The sequence below is a fragment of the Strongylocentrotus purpuratus genome, unplaced genomic scaffold (assembly GCF_000002235.5).
Source record: "Strongylocentrotus purpuratus isolate Spur 01 unplaced genomic scaffold, Spur_5.0 spur5_scaffold_19, whole genome shotgun sequence".
In the NCBI taxonomy this organism is placed as follows: Eukaryota; Metazoa; Echinodermata; class Echinoidea; order Camarodonta; family Strongylocentrotidae; genus Strongylocentrotus; species Strongylocentrotus purpuratus.
The window spans coordinates 25,431,864-25,451,228 of record NW_022145604.1 but is presented as its reverse complement, the minus strand read 5'-3'; the positions used below and the strand labels follow the sequence as shown (position 1 = coordinate 25,451,228).

At 38.9% G+C, this 19,365-nt stretch overlaps 1 protein-coding gene across 1 annotated transcript; it reads left to right on the top strand.

The window, feature by feature from the left end:
- Nucleotides 1–7,610: 7,610 nt before the first annotated feature.
- On the top strand, nt 7,611–18,239 carry LOC583514 (ficolin-2-like). The gene is made up of 3 exons (XM_030989869.1): nt 7,611–8,090; nt 17,102–17,250; nt 17,958–18,239. The coding sequence occupies exons 1-3, from the start codon at nt 7,820–7,822 to the stop codon at nt 18,237–18,239; spliced, it is 702 nt and encodes a 233-aa protein (XP_030845729.1). The 5' UTR covers nt 7,611–7,819.
- Nucleotides 18,240–19,365: the final 1,126 nt, after the last annotated feature.

Below are 19,365 nucleotides of genomic sequence, written 5' to 3'. Positions count from 1 at the left end.
GTCTGGATGGCGGGAAGAATGGTTCACCTTTCCTCTGTAGAATTATCTTCCTTTTTCTTTGAGATGAATGTAATGGAGGGGTTGTTTTTCGGTCGCAAGATAACATGGACGTATTTTTGGATATAGCGGCTAAATATAAGGATTTATTGGCAGGATACCAGCAGGTAGAAAGTTTTAAGGCTTAACAGACAACCAAAAATATGATGATGAATATAATGAGTATTCAACAGAGAGAGTAAAACTTTTATGTGAAGAAACGTACATGATGTGCTTCTCAAGCACGGTTCTCTGAGGATGTGTCTGTGTGGGATGGGGGTGCTTAACAACCCTCCCCCATTTTTCTAGCAATTGGTGTTCTTTAAAAAGAAAAAGTGTATAATCAATCAGTTTATAGTGACACATAGAAATGAGATTAGATGTAATCCATATAAGCCTCCCCACACAAAAAGAAGAAATAGAGAGTCAACTCGATTTTGAATTTGTATCATAATTTTTGTAATTTTGCATCTGAACAACACACGGTATCATCATAACTCTGCAGCGATTGAACGAAAATATCGATTCGTGCTTGTTGCTTTAAAAACAGAAAGGAAGAAGATAATAATAACGCAAAATACTTTAATGGGAGAAGTAGAAGTTGACAAATTGAACTGTTTGTCAAGTGGTAAAGTCTAGATTGCCTAGTGGCCAAAGGAATAGATTGTCGATATCAAGTTATAGATTTCTATCCATGGGTTTAAAATTTGTAAATAGCAAATAAAAGATTTTTTCAAAATTGTATAATAAAAACCCAGAATCAGTTGATTTAAAGTCGTCTTGTAGCCTCCCTCACTTGAGCAGAATATGTTTAGTTTCCTTCTGTCTTCATAATGTCCCATATATTACAACAGTGTGTGAGAAGTTTTGTGAAATCGTGATTTATGGTTGAATGCGTAATTTACTTATTGGTATGATGATGAATGTTTGACTTTGCTATTTTACTTTATTACATTTTTTCATACACCGAAAAACATAAACATGGTAGTTAAGATTAAAGGGAAACTTTAAAGTCAATGCGATTTATATAAATCTACCCCCCCCCCCCCCAAAAAAAAAAAAAAAAAAAAAAAAAAAATAATAATAATAATAATAATAATAATAGTAATACAAAAAAAAATGGGTTAAAATAATCTCAATCTTGACCGCTTCCAACGTTGCATAGCGCCACCTATTACTTGGCAAGAACGCAATTGCCTTTATCTCATTCCTCTTCACACAATGTCTTGTTAGGCCAAATTATTAAAAAAAAACATGTTTAGCGTCCTGTTTTTTTGAAAAATGGGAAGGAGGAGACATGAATATTTGTTTTAATGGCCTTAGTATATTTTGTTTAAACACCCTTTTTCTTCTAATTTGTTGTAACTTTATAACTGTGTACCTCTTTGTATCATTGCCTTTCCTTTTCATCATTTCCGTATCATCTTTCACTTATTCGTCTTTTCGGTCACTCCAAAAACCTTATAATAGTAGGACTGGCTCGAAAGTTTCTCAAACACTTTATTTTATTTGGGGGGGTTTTCGTTAAGCATTTATGGCCACGATTCTGTTTACGTTATTTCCGTTAATCCGTGAATCTTATATTGTAGTGATCATCTTTCTTTCATTCTCCTCACATGTTTTTATTCTTCTTCTCCCCCCCCCCCCTCCCCCTCCTCTCTCTCTCTCTCTCTCTCTCTCTCTTTACATCTCCTCTCTCTCTTTTCTATTTCATCTTTCTCGGCCTTCACCTTCTTCGCCCCTCTCGCCCTCTGACTTCTCTCTCTTACCCGTCTCTCTCTTTTCTTGTTTCTCCCATCCCCCTCTCTCTCTTTGTCTCCCCTCCTCCCCCTCTCTCAGTCTATCTTTCTCTTTCTCTCTCTCACTCCATCACCAACTCCCTTTTCCAGCTCACATTTCGATTACGCAATGTCTTTGTAGTGATTAAACTCGTGTAAGCACCATTAAAAAGTACCTTAAAACTGATTATTAAAAGATAGCAACTTGAAAGATGTAGGCAAAAGTATTTTTCAATCCATATCAAGTGAATTAGGCTTTTTGATTCCCGATAGACACGGCACAGGGCATTGTAAAATCGAAATAAATGAGTAACGATGTCAATGTAATGATGGACGCGGTTTTCGCTTTATTAAACGGTTCATAAAAAAAGATCATCGTATGAAGGCATTCCAGAAAATTATCGACCGTCAACAAAACTATGCATGATATTTTCACAACATATTGTTAGGTTTATGATGGTGTCCTTTGATATTCCGATACACCATGAAATCCCGAGATTTACTTTTGTTGACACACCCTGTACAGCTCCATCTGGTCTGGGGCTTGAGATGGAAATAGATCTTCAGATCGGAAATTCCCGGGAAGGTTAACACATCACTTACATCTTGAAGAAATTTAGATTACTTCCCGCAAAAACCAAAACGGTAGACTCCGGGGGATAATAGACTTTGCATGTAATTGTGGACATGGCTTTGGGTATAAATAATCTCGATTGTTGAGTTGTATAATCCAAGGAGTTTCGTATCGATTTAGTAATTGTTTTCATATCATTTCATCTCTTCAATAGATACATTTGAAATGTTATCTTCACGATATAATGATCTTTGTTTCTTCCATGGAGATGATGATGGAATACTTGGTATATAGTTGCGCTTATTAAAGAAAGTGGTTGCTGTCATAAACTGAAAAAACAAAAGAAGTTGGAGGAGAAGAAGAAGAAGAAGAAGAAGAAGAAGAAGAAGAAGAAGAAGAAGAAGAATGAGTAGAAGAGGAGGAGGAATAAAGAAGAAGAAGAAGCAGAAGAAGAAGAAATAGAAAAAGAAGAGGAAGAAAAAGAAGAAGAAGACAAAGAAAATTTAAATGGACTTTGACAAAAGCATTTTATTTTGCAAGGTTGTAATTGCCATTATGACATTGTACATACATCCATGGGCATCTAATTCACTTTCGGTAATTTGTTAAATATGTAAATACACAATGCAACTGGTTTATATTCGTAAACAAAAGGAACTAAAGAAGAAAGAGGCCCTCAACATTCCATTTGGCAAAGGTTTTTATTCTCAAAATAATCGTTTCGGTTGTGTTTTGTCTAGCCAGGAAAAGGTGATAAAAATTAAATGAATCTAGAATGACGTCATGAATAATCAATTGCAGGGGGTGAAAAACGGTGGATGGAATATTACTATGACCCCCGCAATAATCCCCCTCTCCCCCCCCCCCCCCCCAATTCTCTTTCTCTCTCTCTCTCTCTCTCTCTCTCTCCAGATACATGTGCCAAAGCAACAAATCATAGGATTACAGTCAGTTTGGAAATACATGTAGTTTCTTTTATCCGTTTTTATCTTTTATTTCTGATACAATTCCGAATTGTCCGTGTGTTCTTTGCGTTTAATGTTTATTCTTGTGCTTACGTTCTTTTTCTTTCTGAACGACGAATTATACATGCATAACGGAGGAAAGCGATCGCCATTCATTCACGCGAAATTAGTAAGGGCGTCGCCAAATAGGGGCAGGGGTCGGCGCGGCGGTGTGCCATGCCATTCAATATTCAGTCGTCAAATTACACTTGTTCATGGCATATTCGCAAATTTTCAATCCCTGTCGGAAATTAAAATATTTAATGACCTTATTCTCATTTCAATGGAAGAATCTTTTCTGAATCCCGCTTGAAGAAGAAGAAAAGATTATCAGAGGACTTGTAAAGACCCTTTTCTACCATACTCCTCCTCCCCCCCCCCCCCCCAAAAAAAAAAAAAAAAATTAAATTGTTTTTCAAAATTTAGCTACACTGCTGGATGACAGTCGTATTTGAGAGAGTCAGAATATTCCACCTATCATCACTGGTTGTATCTGTGTCAGAATCAACGTTAATGCCTGTATGAGATCATCCATAAACCAGGATGATTATTATTAACAAACAGTGCTATCAAGCCAGATTAACGGGACGCTTTTCTTGAAGAGAATCAGAAATGATTCAGACATATTTCAAGACATCCCATTGAATCGGTTAGTGTGGGAGACATCATGCAAAGGACAAGCATTTTTATGGAAGAGGGAGTGTTATTTGGCAAAATATAAAATATTGTGGGAGTCGGATTTGATGAAAATACTCATAATGAACATTGAAGAAGTGTCATTACATTAATAATGATAATAATGATTAAAACAATAACGACAATAATAATTATAATAATGATTATGATATGGCCTAAAAAAAGATGCCCTTTGCGACCGACCCACAATTTTGAAATCTACGGTCGGCTTTAAAAAAAAAAAAAAAAATTAACCGTTTTTTAGAAGAAAAAATGTTTAATGAATTCAAAAAGAATATGTATTAAAGCTTTCAAAACTAAGAAATATTAGCCTAAAGAGGGAGCAAAAAAAAAAAGAACATCCGACCGACCAACCCATATGTTTTGGCACCTAAAGGACGATTCAAGATTTGTGTTGTGTGTAGGCCTAACCAAAATACAATAACGAGAACGATAACAAACAGACCCGCCCTTAAGATGGCATGAATATAGCGGTCCTGTGTACTATCCTCACTCGATGCCTACATCCTCGAACTATTGTTTTGCCACTGTCCGTTTCGACCCAGGTGTATAACATGGGTCTAACTTGTGCTGGGGCAATATTGTAGGGCCCGATGGAAAAGCAGTAATTATAATATGCTGATGTCACTACCATGGGTCTTCTTCTTATCGAGTCACTACACAAGTCCCGTCCAGTGGTCCACACAGGCTTTGGCGTGGCAATTCACGGCTTCCAGGTCATCTTGGGTGCATGGCTCTGGCAGGAGTATGGGCAAATAAGACCAAGTTATCATTATTATTGATTTGGAGTTGTTTGACTGACTGGTTAACTATTGTAACACGCTGTAGAATAAAACTGTCCTTAATAAATGTTTTGTTACTTTTGTTAGGTTTCATTGAAAAAAGAAATGATGCTTTAAACTGTATAATAATTTGGACTAAACAACAATTATATTTTCTCGAATACAAAAGTTTGTACCGTCCTTTCGGACAATAAAAAATATATCAAGAATAGTTACACAAATGAGAGGCAAGTTAGTATATTTGCTAACAAAACTGACAAATTCGATAAAAAATGGATAAATTTTTAGAGGATGTTGATCGTTTAATAGGAGTATATTGAATTTCCCACATCATTTTCAGTCATGATGTTGCATTCTTATTTATTTATTTTTCTTTCCCTAATCTACATGTATGTTCTGTATATACAATATTATGGATGATATTCTTTATGTATATCTTATTCTGAAATATTATATGATATTCATTGGAACATGTGTTCAAATATATTATCTTGAGATTGATTTTCAATAAATGGCCTGTTGGAGGGTCCAAAAAATCATCATTATTGCGTAATTACTATTCGAAACCAAAAAATTCCGAAACAAAAAAGCAACAACAACAGCAACAACAATAACAACAACCAAGACAATACGATAACTTCACAATCACGATATCGCAATATCCTTGGAACATTGAAATGGAAAGAAGTGTGTGGGATGACATCATTCGGGCATTAATCTACTTCATATTTTCTAGAGTGAAAAATCACTTCTTCACAATAATTGAGTCCAATCACGATCATTATTTTGAGAGGAGATTGACTATGAGTTGATTCAGTTATAACTGTTCTTGATGTGCTTGGTGATTTCGTTCATCAGTTCACAGGGTAGCGCCATCAGTAATAAAGCTTTGGTCGTCCAGTAGGCACGAGTTGGCATCTATGCCCCGATATCGATGAAGAGTATTTAGATCAAAAACTATTAATAAAATGGAAATTACTAAGTGAGGAGGCACTCCCTGGTGGGGAAGTCCCTATGTTTCTTTCTAATAATGGCCCCCTTTTCCATTCTCATAAGTGCCTCTATTCAAATCTGTCCCTTTTCATCTGTAAAGAGTGCCCCTGTTATAGGTGTGAGAAGTGCCCCTTTTCACCTCTGATTGTCTGCTTCTATTAAAACCAACTTAACATCAGGGTCGACTTCCCCTTTAAGTAACAATATTTAAAGGTCATTTCATTCTTTCATAATGATATTGTGTTTAAAACCCCATCAGAATTGGTGATTTCATTTAAATGAGAAGATCAAATCGGTCACATTTTTTTTGACTCGCTAACTTCCCCTCCTTGCGAATACACCTCCAGACAATCAAACACAACTGCAAAATATGGTGCTGAAGTAGTATCTTGAATACAATTAAGGGGTTCATATCCATGTATAACAGAATTGTTTTGCTTTGAGACTAGCCTATGAAGGGTCTTTTTTTCCAGAAAGTGCTCTTTTTTGCTGGTGCACCCCCCACTTTGAAATACGCTCCGCCGCCCCTGGCGAAAGAAGATGACCCCCAAGAGGGAGAGAGAAAAGAGAGAGAGAGAGAGAGAGAGAGAAAGAAAGTGTGTGTGGGAGAGAGAGAGAGAGAGAGAGAGAGATGACAGCAACAAGCAGAGTTTGACAAGTATTTGATGAATACTTGTCGAAATAATCGAATTGACCTAGTTTTGGGGTGCATCTCTGGAACGAGTTAGTTTTCATCCGTTTAACGTCATACACTCGCTCAAAACTTCTTAGACTTTGTGAACAGACGTTTTTGTGTAAGGGGATGTGATTAATAGCTGATGTATCCGACCACACGTTTTTGTATAAAAAAAAATGTTTCCCAGTTTAAGCATTTCCTTTGAATGTCATGTACAGTTTTTAAAAGTCCATACCCACTCCCAAAGTCTCATCAAGTTTATCTGATTTGATTGCACTAAATGATATCAGGATAGGGCCTACTCATACAGTGTGCGCGGGCAAGCACTGAATCCAATGACCGGGGTAATAGTATATTTGTAAAGCGCTTAGAGACATTTGTATTAAGCGCTATATAAAAAATAAATATTATTATTATTATTATATAATTTGGAGCTGGTATATGTTTTTATAATCCTAAAGTGTAGTGAACAACTGAGAGGGGACAACAAACCATATTCCTTTGTCGTCATCTATGTTTTTTCCCAACGTTTTCTTAATACTTGTTAGATCTTTGCTGATTAAATATAAGTAGACACGTGTTGATATCTTCTCTTTGTCGAAACACTCTAATTCCTTCACTTGCCGTCACGACGGCTTCAGCTTAGCTTCCCCTCAACTCACCCAGTTTCTTCACTTTTATCTTGCAACTTTTAGGATCTTCCAACTTGTTTTCTCAGTTGCCATTGATATTAATCGCAACTATGCACATAAGAGCTAGGAGACTGCAAACTTGCGATTGATTTGGAAGAAGCACAACTTGTTTTCCTTTGCTTCCAATTCTTTCCGTTGTCATCCGTTTCAAAACTATTTTTAAAGCATACATGATTTCTCATTTGGTCTTATCGTTTCCGAGTGAAACAGGAAAAATGCAATGCTTGGTTCATTCCCATTACTTGAAGAAGAAAAAAGTAAACAGCGTTAACGTTGCTAAACGCCTGTCATTTGAGGCTAACTCTAGAACCTGATCGCATCCCATATCCTTTCAGAAACAGGAGTAAGAGGAAAAACTTGGCAACTTTCAACAGCTCATAGCTCTATTCACCCTTGGCCTCTCTCTGCTCGGGCCGAGTTAAGAACCTCAACCCCACGTACTGGATTTTGGATTTAACACATCAAGTGATCACTCGCGAAAGCTGTATTTCATATTTTTCTCAAAAAAATCTTGGTGAGCACTAACGTGTTGTACTCATCGGTCTATAACACGACTGCAATAGAGGACTCTTGTTTTTTTAGCCAGCCATGGAGCTCAAGATTGTCATCCTTTCCTTGTGTTTGGTGCTAGTTCGGGGCCAATGGAGGCAGCGGCCCCAGCAGCCCCAACTACCCCAGCGCCCCCAGGGACCTCAGCGACCCCAGCAACCCATCCCTGGATACCCGAGGGGCCCGATGGGTCCGGCAAGACCGGTAGACCCCTTCGCCCCGTTCGCACCGTTCGCCCCACCGGTCCAACCCGTTCAACCGAGGACAACCTGTTGCGATAGAAACCTATACGGAGGACATACGGGCACCAGTAAGTAGTCAATGTCTTTATCTCACGTTGCAATTTTGTAGTGTGAGATAAATAGTGATCCAATAAGTTTTTTTTTCTGATTTGTTTGTGCGTTTGTCCATCTTGTATGTCCTGTTTTTGTTTCTCTTCTTAGTTGGCCGTCTCAATCTAACGAGTACCTCTTCCCCCTCTTCTATCCCCCTTGTTTTCCACCGGGTATGGTGGCTCAGTGGTTAGAGCGTCCGCCTCATGAACGGGAGGTCGTGGGTTCGAACCCCGGCCGAGTCATACCAAAGACTTATAACAATGGGACATTCTGCCTTCTAGCTAGGCGCTCAACATATTAGATTGGAGAAGGGTAGTAATAACATAATATGCAGGGCCCGCTGGAAGAGCAGTTTCATAACTGAAGTGGCTAGCCGGGGTAAATAAAACGTTATTATTAGTATTATTATTATTATTATTATTATTATAATCGTCATCTCAAGGATAGGCTACCATTTTCTGTCTGGTTTGCGTGTAATGGATCTTCAGCAGCAATCAAAATTACCATTAACTGACTGCCATCACCCATCATCATTTGAATATCTCTCTTTTTTTCTTTAATTCCCCTAAACGTTTTTTATTATTATCTTTTACTTGTTTTATATATTTTTAAACGATATCATTTACAACCATTGCAAACAGACTCTAGAGTTTCAGTTTCAGTTTCAGTTTCAGTTTATTTTCATATTTCTCACATGTTGTATAGTACATCATTACATTTAGCATGTTACATTTTGAACTCATTTTAGGATGCGTTTCTACAAACAAAAAGAATAATACATAAGACTAACTTATATAAAGGAAAAAATATGATGGAGCCTCAAGAGAGGAAGCAGTGCTTGTAGGTCATAGGCTCCGGAGGTTATAACAATAGTATAGTCTTGTGTATATGAAATTACGTAATTTGATTAAATAGAAACTTATTATGAAGAAAAAATAAACAATATTTAGGTACTTAGCAATATTTGTATTACATTTTCACTACCCGTACTTGTTTGCCATGGTTCTTATAAGGTGTTTGCGAGTATGTTGCAATGAAGAATACGGAATGCTTATTGACGTCAGAGAACGTGTAGATACACTTCTATCCGATTATAGTTTTGCCCCTATTTCCCCGTTACATTCATCCATTCAATTGTATTATTAGTCATGGGTATAATAATATCAGCCAAGAGAATGACAACGGACAAAGGAGGTGATGAAGCAAGTTTTACCCTCACGTTGACTCACGAGGCGGGATGGAGTGGAGGGGGAGGGGGTGGAGGGGTGAAGCTCCATGGGATTTTCTGGGGGGAACCCATCATCTCATATTCTGCAGCTAGGTATAGCCTAATTGAAATAACAAACTCTTTGAAATAACCATGACGTGATTTCCTACATTAAAACGTTACAAATGAAAAAAGGATATGCAGCCACATAGGGATATCGGGGTCTGAGAGAAAAAAGCTCTATGTAATTTGCTAGCCCTTATTTTTGCTTGCTGTAAATGTTATATTCGGGTAAGACAACAGCCCCGGTCAGCGAAGCTGTGCCCCTTACATCCCCAGTATCCGCCAAATGATTATCATGGGACGTTGTGTTTTATTAGAACTTGAATGTTTCCGATTATTGTGTGTATAAACCTCCCTAATCTTGGACATGGGTCGACGCCCTTGGCAACAAAGTCATCATAGTACAGTAGTTAAAAGGGCACCAGACATCTGGAATCTATATATGGCTACGCCTTTAAGGGTGCTCCCTTTTACCCTTCCCTTAACACCGGACAGCTCCTGCTATCGGATGATCGCTACCCTGGATCGATATCCCCAGAGAGGGGTTGAAGGTCGGGGTTAAAAAATGTCTGGGGGAAGCAAAGTTCCTCTCACTAGAGAGCTCGCCTTTTTTTCTGAGATTCCATGCAATGCCACAAAAGGTAGGAAGTGCTGTTACGAAACCAAAATATTGGTGTGTGTATATTTTCAGATATTTCAAGGGCAAGCGTGAAGATGAAATCAGTCAGATTGTGGATCTAATCTGATGATTCAAAGATACAGCAAATTATGAATATTATTAGATAGCTTAGACAGATACCGAGATGTGATTCGTCACGTGATATCAATTGCGAGGATCCAAATTGTTACATTTTCCTGGTTGGTTATATTTTCCTGGTTGGTTATATTTTACCGGCTAGTGACATTTTTTTTCCATGAATTTTCCACATTTCTTTTTTTCCCCAAAAATGCTTTTTCGGGTAATTTTTTGGGGGGTATTTTTTTTTTCTCCAAAAAATGCTTTTTTGGGTAAGAATTTTTTTTTTTCTTCCCAAAAAAAATTTTATAATTTTTTGTTGTGTAAGGTTTTCTTGAACTCTATCTCGACAGATTATTTTTCCGTAATTTTGATTGTCCCCGAAAAAAATTAAAAATTTCGGGCAACCCCCCCCCCCCCCACACACACACACAAAAAAAAAAACCAAGGCTATCTAATATAACAGTTATTGACTGGCAGGGTGTATATAACATTCTTTGGACCTGAAGGGAGTTATATTTCCCCTCGGGAAAATATAACCACTTGGGAAATATAACTCCCTTCAGCGGTCCAAATAATGTTATATTACACCCCCTGCCAGTCAATAACTGTATCATATGGTGAAAACTGACAAGTCAACCCAAATAGGTTATGAGTGGCTACGAATCCTACGATGTTTCTTTAGTAACCTTTAAAATCTTTTAAACTACTCTTCTAACTGCAATGAATGTATTGCTCCGTGAATGTGATCGCAAAGGCTATCAGACTTCATTTCAACATGCACAAGGACAATCCTATAGAAATAATGTTTGTTATACGTCATTGTAATGTTCGTAAAATCGTTGTCTATGAATTAATGGTTACCTTATAAAAGGGGTACGAATAATCTACGTATCACCGTTATTGCAAAAATAAATGAGCGAAATGATTCCTTAATATATAAAGTAAAAATCATTATCTTTTGATAGTTGTCAGGTTTGCTTATATAAATGCTAAGTGCATTTATAAACAATGCAATTATACATTCACGTCTGTGCCAGTGTTAAGCAGACGGTAATATGTTTTTCCCGCCCTTTTCCTGCACCCAGTCAACATGTAGCGTAGTTTTTAAATGTCAACGAGCTCGAAACAAGCTTGAAGGATTTTCGTGTATCATCTCGTCTGCGAATTAAAGTGTCTGCGGTCGTTATAGGCTAATGCCACAGGATTATGTGAGTCATTCCGAAATTACAAGCGAATTGTATAAAACATGAAATGTGTTTGGGTTCTTAATGATTGTATTATTGGACTTGAGGTGAGGAAGGGGAGGGTCACCAGAGAGAATTGTCGGTGTCTAGGTGTATTGGCGTTCCTCTCCGTCATTGCACCAACACCCCTAGGTTTTGTTCTTTAATCATGTGAATACTATTTGTTGATTTATTTTGGTTTTTTCAAAATACATTTTATTTCGCACAAGAGCATGTAATCAACGTGATAAGTCCGTTCTCGTCCACTTACAAGTTATTGCCATTATATCATCATTTAATTATTCTTCTTAAAATTGATTTTTTTTTTTTTTTTTTTTTTTTTTTTTTTTTTTTTTTTTTTTTTTTTACATTAATTTCTCAGAGTTTCAAACATCAACTCTTAACTTTGTAATAGTTGTATCTTTTCTATTTTTATCATAAGTGACTTGTGTGCCTCGGGTAGATCCGGTCCAGTCAAAATATTGAATTCTTTCGTAAAAATATATACCCCCCCCCCCCTCAGAATAAGTTACTTATACAAGGCATGAGAGTTGCTTTCTTATATACTTACGATCAGAAATAAATCAGACTTTTTCGATGATTACAATACCTTGAACGATCGTTAAATCACATTTAGAAACAGATTGGTTTCAATACCAACCACAATTATATTAATAAATGATCATGCAAGAAGTTAACAAAAAAGATATCGAACAAAACTCACTAGGGAGATTCGATCGCCCCCAGCCGGAAGTCAGAATTTAGAGGGGTCAAATGTCATCCAGGGCTTTAGGGATAGATAAGGAAGATGTCCGTCATCGCTAGACACGGCTTGTCTGAAAATAGAAATAAAAAAGATGATCTCTGCCAAGAAGATATTCTCATCCCGTTCGCAACCCATACTTCTTTTGAAAGAATCATTCTATTTACTTTCATTGTCTGAATACAAAAATATTCCACATAAATGTTCTCTCATTTACTTGTGTTAAGAACCATCTCTTTTTGTTTTGAACATACATGTGAACATACTAGATTTGGAGTGTACGGGACTGCAGCCTTTATGATTTTTTAACTACTAATATTCCAGCAAAATCCACCTTACATTATTAATTTGGCAGCGAAAAGCATGCGGTATGTTGACGGAGAGTGGCCGGTGGAGGAGGGGGAGGCGGCAATCGTCTCATGCCCGAATACCACATGTCCAATTGTGAGTGAAATCTGACACTTTTCAGGGGAAAATGTAATTTTGTATTAATAAAATGTTAGGCAAGATGTCAAAATTACAGGTAGACTACCCTACTACTACTGTAATAGGATGTAAACAATAATTAGTGCTCGGTCGCCTCGCCTACTCTCCACAATTTTAAAAGTAGAAGTTTGTATTTGAGCAAAGGGCGTAAGCCCACTAGCAAAATTATCATCCAGTACGACTGTATAATCATGAATGCAAACGGAATTATGAATATAAATGGGATATCTGATGTATACCTTTAAGGACAGAAAGAGAAGACTCCGTATGAGTAAGCGCGGAAGAAAGACGTGCTTACTAGCAGATCGGATACAAAAATAAAGCGATAAGAAATTGTTGCATTTATAGAACAGCTGAAAGATGGCAGAGAAACTGAGAGAGAGAAAACCGCGGATGTTTTGCGATTGAAGATAGCGTGTGCTTGCCATAAAGCTGAATAGCATTTGTGTGGATTTGGTTGTTAGAAGGCTGGAAGTCGAGGAGCTTTTGAGTAAATGTTGTTGTTTTTCCATGAAACATATCGAAAATGAAATGTCATCTTAAAACATGATACTATTGTGTAAATTATGATTTATTTAGGAATGGTGCTAGTACGCATCGATACGATTCGAGCAGTAAGCAATGCAGAAATGCCCTGGATTCATTATTCCAGCAAATGGGCCTTGTATGACGAGCATAAAAACATCTCAAAGAGTTAAATTACATTATTGTGAATGGTTAATTCATCGGTTTATGATGTATTAAGCACCTGCCTCAATGGTTCAACTACTACCGAATTGTATGTGACCCCCCCCCCCCCCGCCCCGTCGCCCCTTATTCTTGTGATGAAGAGAAGAAACTTTGGTCTTTGATAATTTGGAAAAAATAACATAAAACAAAAGATCAGGGGAGTAAGATAGTTTCTGAATCTTCAACCATATTTCGTCATAAAGATATGAGATTTGTATGTCAAATACAAATTTCAAAAATTCATAAGTATTTCAATCATGTTTATGAATTCCTAACGGAAAAGGTGTAATTTGATTCCAGTAAAGAGTCGTTTTTCTTGTAATTGATCGCTAAAACGGTTCTGAGTCTGTTATAATGATCACGTCAAAGATTTTTGCAGTGACTAATGTTAAATTTTTCAGAACTTTTCGATGAATCCCCCCCCCCCCCCCCCCTTTCCTGAACTTGACGAGCTCGTTGTAGGAAGACCGTTCGTCAGGTAAATCTGAATTTTAATGCGGCTACAGTTGAAAACTCCGGAATCAGCAAAAATCAAAACCATGTTTGGATTATCAAAATTTCCTTCGAGAGGCACAAGGGAGGAAGAAAATTAACAAAACTTAATTCAATATCGACATGATCAAAATTTTGCACGCACAAGTGTTGGCCTTCTCCCTCAGTCACACTAACAACAGAAGACTATTTGAAAGTACGTATCCAATTGTATCACATGTTTGTTTTGTGATTTCAATAGACCATTTCGTAGATAGCACATGGGTCAAATGACTCCAAATCTCCACAGATCTTCTACTCATGGAGAAGTCCCACTTTGTGTATTTTGGAATAATCAATGCCAAAGTCATGTATGTGCTTCATGAAAAGCTTTTGTTTGCCATCTTGTATCATAGAATGTACCGTAGGTGCACACAATGTCATGAATAATGATTACATAACGTGAGCACGTATTCATCACGGTGGGTTTTACAATTTTATCACAAATGACTTTTATCTGCCCATGCGCAGATAGTATTTACGAAATGGCTTATTGCGTCATTACTTGAGCCAATCAAACCCATGAAGGTAATCTGCCCATGCGCAGATAGTATTTAAGAAATGGCTTATTGCGTCATTGCATGAAGGTAATCAGTGCAAGCGTCAGAAATGCAACGCGATTTTTGCAGCGTCCATGTTGCATTCACTTTGATCACGTGCTCACTTTCACACTAGGGCGCTTTAGTAACGAGACGGAAGGCAAAGAGGACGTGAGAATTCACTCAACCGAGATCAAATAATGTATGCAGTTCCATTGAAATACTATTATTCTTATCAGGTGAATAAAATAATTTGTATTGAGGCACTTCACAAGGACTTATGCATTACATTTGGTTACATTACGAAAATGGTCTATTGTACGGCGAAACAACTCTTACGTCGCGTTTATAGTGCGGTATGGTATGTAATCCCGTAGGACTTTTTTGCCAAAGTTGATTTTTTTGTTGTTGCTGTTTTGGCTTCAAAAGAGTCCCAATTGGCCAAAAATGATGGGGTTTAAATTTTCAGACCTCTCCTTCATTTCCTGGGGGTCAATTGGGCGCCAAAATGGCTTATAAAGCGCAATAGGGAAATTTGGTGTCTTCGGGAAAATTTGAACCCCATCAATTTCTGATAGTTTGGACCCCAACGAATCCAAAAATGCAACCAAAAAAAAAATCAACTTTGACACAAAAATCCTACGGGAGCTGTTTCAGTGACATACCGTACCACACTTTTAGGGAACGAACGCAATTATGGCTGAGAACGGTAGTGAAAATCAACAAGACGGAGAAAATTCAGGTTCGCACATGTGCAGATTGATTAATTTGCTCGGTTACCCTCGTCTTTGTCTTCCGTCGTGTTTGTAAAAGCACTCTATATACAGGTTACAAATGAAGACGGGAGCATAGTACAGGACGATCTCGGTTGAGTGATTTCTCCCGTCGTCTTTGCCTAAAGCGCCCTACCGGCACATCAAAGACGGCACTAATCGCTGACGTAGCAATATAGGTCAGCAAAGTAACCCCTCGTGTGCAACAGGGAATAATTCCCATAAGCAACATTTCGATTTTGTTAATACATGCAGTGAAGGCAATCAGGTTATACGCCGGTAATTCAAAACACTATTGCTCTGTTCATTTTCATGATTATCCATTCACCTATTTTACGATAACACTCTCCCATCACGCGTTAGAGACGCAACAATCACTGACGCAGTCCTATGTAAGGAAAATGATTTCTCATTTTGAGTTTTTTTTTTTGGAACAATATTGCTGTCCCAAAGCCGTCAAACTGGACTGCACGAGTCATTGACGCAGTCTTAGATCAGGCAAAAGCTGCTTCTTCTACAAGTGGCATAACAGCAATAGGTCAAAAGATGACTGTCGGACTGAGATTTGAAAGTGTTTTATTATCTACCATTATAATATATCGCATCTGAAATTTCCTTATCAACTGACCATCGCAACAAAGTAATTCCTAAGTATAAAAATAGACACCCGTCACTAGCTGTCTTAAATCAGACGTATCGGCGGAAATGAATGCGTTGATTTTTCTCTCCCAATCCGTCAACGTCGAGAAAAAAGATATCCGATCTATACATGGCTATCAAGTGAGCCATGCCCTTTGCACGGAGGACAGATGTATTTTTACTAAACAGGATACGGAAGGGAGAGTCTTGTTTTCCCGCGCTGACAGAGTCGTCTAGTCCTGAAGCAGACGACATGGTGACTGATCGGTAGCAGACCGATCATACCGTGACCGTGGGGAATTTATCGTTGATGAGTTGATATCATGATTCGCCAAGGTCACCATCCTTATTTTTTCTTGTATAATTATTCTCCTTATTTTAGTTCTTGTAACCAACGTTGTCAATGTCGTCGTCACCCTTTTCCCCCTTCCGCCTCGTTTGAAATTAGCCTCGTAGCGCCAAGGAAAGATGAAACTTATTGGACTCCCAAAGCTATCTTGTTTTCGTTTTCATTTAGGACACACATCCGATGGAGTTTCGTAATATATTAGGATTTGACTGAAAAAGGAGAGTCTACTCCCCTACAGGCGCGTACGCAGGGGGGAGGGGGGGGGGTTGAACCCCCTCCCCCTTTAACTTTCTTAATGTGTGTTTTTGGGAGGACCCCCCCCCCCCGTGTTTTGTTTGTTTGTTGTTGTTTTCTAAATAATATTTAAAACAAAAAATTGTGGTAATGGGTGACCAAACCCCCCCCCCCCCCCCCCCACCCGCTTATTCAGCGGCCGGCTGAGTCACTGCGAAATTTTCGGCGTGATTTTCAACTTTTAAACCACCCCCCCCCCCTCGAAAAAACCCTGCGTACGCGCCTGCTCCCCTATATCTACCTCACTCAACCCCTCCCCCATCCCACTCTCTCTCTCTCTCTCTCTCTTCCCCTCCCTCTCTCACTCTCTCTTCCCCCTCCCTCTCTCACTCTCTCTGTCTAATAACATGAATAATACATTTATTGGTACAATTTGCAAATGTATTTCTGGGTTTAAGCGTTAATAAAAAAAAATATATAAAGTTCATTGCAGGGCCTTCAAGCTTTGGGACGTACCCCGGCTCCATCCTATGTTGGATACGACAATATAAATGTCTGGGCCCTAGACCCTGCTGATTAAATGTTAAGAGTCCTGGTTAATGTCGTTTTAAGTGAAGTACAACAATATTAAGATGCCCTTTCCTTCTTATTGGTATGCAAGTACCAAATAGACATTCACCAACAACACATTTCACCTTTCTTTTGTTACAGCCCCTCTCCCGATGCCTAAGCACTGCCTGGATATCCGTGAGTTCGGTGGAGTACGTAGTGGAGTCTATACCATCTATGTTTCATCGGTCAACGAGTGTGGGAAGAGGGATGTTTACTGCGACCAGACACGAGATGGTGGCGGATGGACGGTAAGAACTTGAGAGATCGTAGCGGGGTCTTCGGTTGGGTTCTGATAAAGGTTTTAAAAAATACATTGTTTGTGAGCTATTTCATTCTTATAACATCTATAAGTAACGAGCGTGGTCAGCAAGTGTGGGAGGAAGAATGTTAACTGCGATCAAACACGAGCCGGTGATAGGTGGACGGTAAGAACTTGAGAGATCGTAGCGGGGTCGTAGGTTGCGTTCTGATAAAGGTTTTAAAAATAAATTGTTTGTGAGCTATTTCATTCTTATAACATCTATAAGTAACGAGCATGGTCAGCAAGTGTGGGAGGAAGAATGTTTACTGCGATCAAACACGGTGATAGGTGGACGGTAAGAACTTGAGAGATCGTAGCGGGGTCGTATAGAGGGGATGTGATTTAACGGGTAAAAGAGAAGGTTGAGTTCTGTTAAATGTAAAGAATTTGTTTATTTGTGAGTTTTTCCTTTAAGCAGCTATGGAACGGGTACGGAAGGAAAGATGTTGGCTGTGATAACGTTTGAGACAGTGGCGGATGGCCGGTAAAAACCTGAGATGTTGCAGAGGGGCCGTATAAAAGAAATAATTAGGTGGTTTGAAGAGTGAAATTAATCGGGTTCTGGTAAAGGTATAACTTAAATCAAACTACTGTACTATTGCTATAAATGGTTTGGATCCAACAAAAAAAAACAAATCCGTTATGCCCTCTCAGGTCATCCAGCGGCGTATCGACGGCCGACTCAACTTCCTCCGCGACTGGGAGGAGTACAAGAACGGTTTCGGTTTCCTCGAGGGGGAGTTCTGGCTCGGCAACGAATGGATTCGCAAGCTCGCCATGCAGGGACCGCACGAACTACGGGTCGATCTCGGTGACTTCCAGCAGCAGGAGAGATTCGCACGGTACAGGGTCTTCTCGATCAGCGACGAGAGGAGCAACTATACGCTGAGAGTGGAGCGCTACGATCCCCAGTCGAATTCAGGTGAGAGGCACTGACGTATCCAGACTTGTTGGTCAGGGAGGGGGTGGAGGTGCACAGACGGTGGGAGGTTGGGGAGAGGAGGGGGGAGGGTTGACACGTAAACCACGGAGTCGCATATTTACACACGCTTGGCGAGGGATGTAGAGCAGGGGTCCGGTCTTGAACCCAAAGTTTCATGGTTGGCCAGTTTCTAAGCGGATGAACAGGGGAGGGGCACGACCTCCTTGTGTCTCCTGGCTAAGCCTTTGGTGAAACGGATTTCAGCGGTTGCTTTGACATAGTTTATACTCCCGGCGAAAAAAAATTACCAGATTTATTTCGTCACAGAAACAGGGTTAGGGTTATTGAGGATTGGGTTTAGGTTTAAAGGTAAAGACCAGTTTTGGAAACGCCCCCTCTCAAAAAAATAATTGAAATGGAAGCTCTTATTACCAATCATGTTAAGGAATATGTTTTGACTAATACGCAACAAATTTTGCCGAGAAACCGCCTACTAATTGATTTATTTTGTAAATTATTATATCTATTTAGACCTGATAGATATAACGCACGTGTCGCGCGCGTGTGCGTAGTCCCATATTCATCTTTCTGTGTACAGTGCTTGTAACTTTACCAAGAGTGGGCCAAATTTTTTATCATTTTGATGATTTCAGAACCTTGCAGTACACACTAATACTTATATGCTAGATGATCAACCTTTTCTGATCGATTCCACAACGTTTCTTTCACAATGCGATCGCATGAGCTGGCCTTTATCTTTAAGTTTAGGGTTAAGTAGGGTGATGGGGGCCAAGGTAGAAGATATGAGTTCGGTAGTACATGAAATTTACTACGGAGTACTTGTAGCCGGAACATGTGACGTATACAACCATGCATCAGCACTTACAGTTGAGTAGCTTGGTTCGACCATCGATGAGGCATTAGTGTCTTGGGTGCAGGAGTGCAGGACATCGGTATTAAAATGGATCAATATCTGTATCTGTTCTGATCCTGGTCCTGATCCTCAAGAGGGATATAAAGATGACCAATAAGACGTTATCGTTCGAGAGAGAGTGTTTGTTGCTTCTAGAACATTTTAGAATTGAGTCCAATCACATTGCAGTTGTGGGGAGGGACTATGATTATATTACCCCCTTGGAT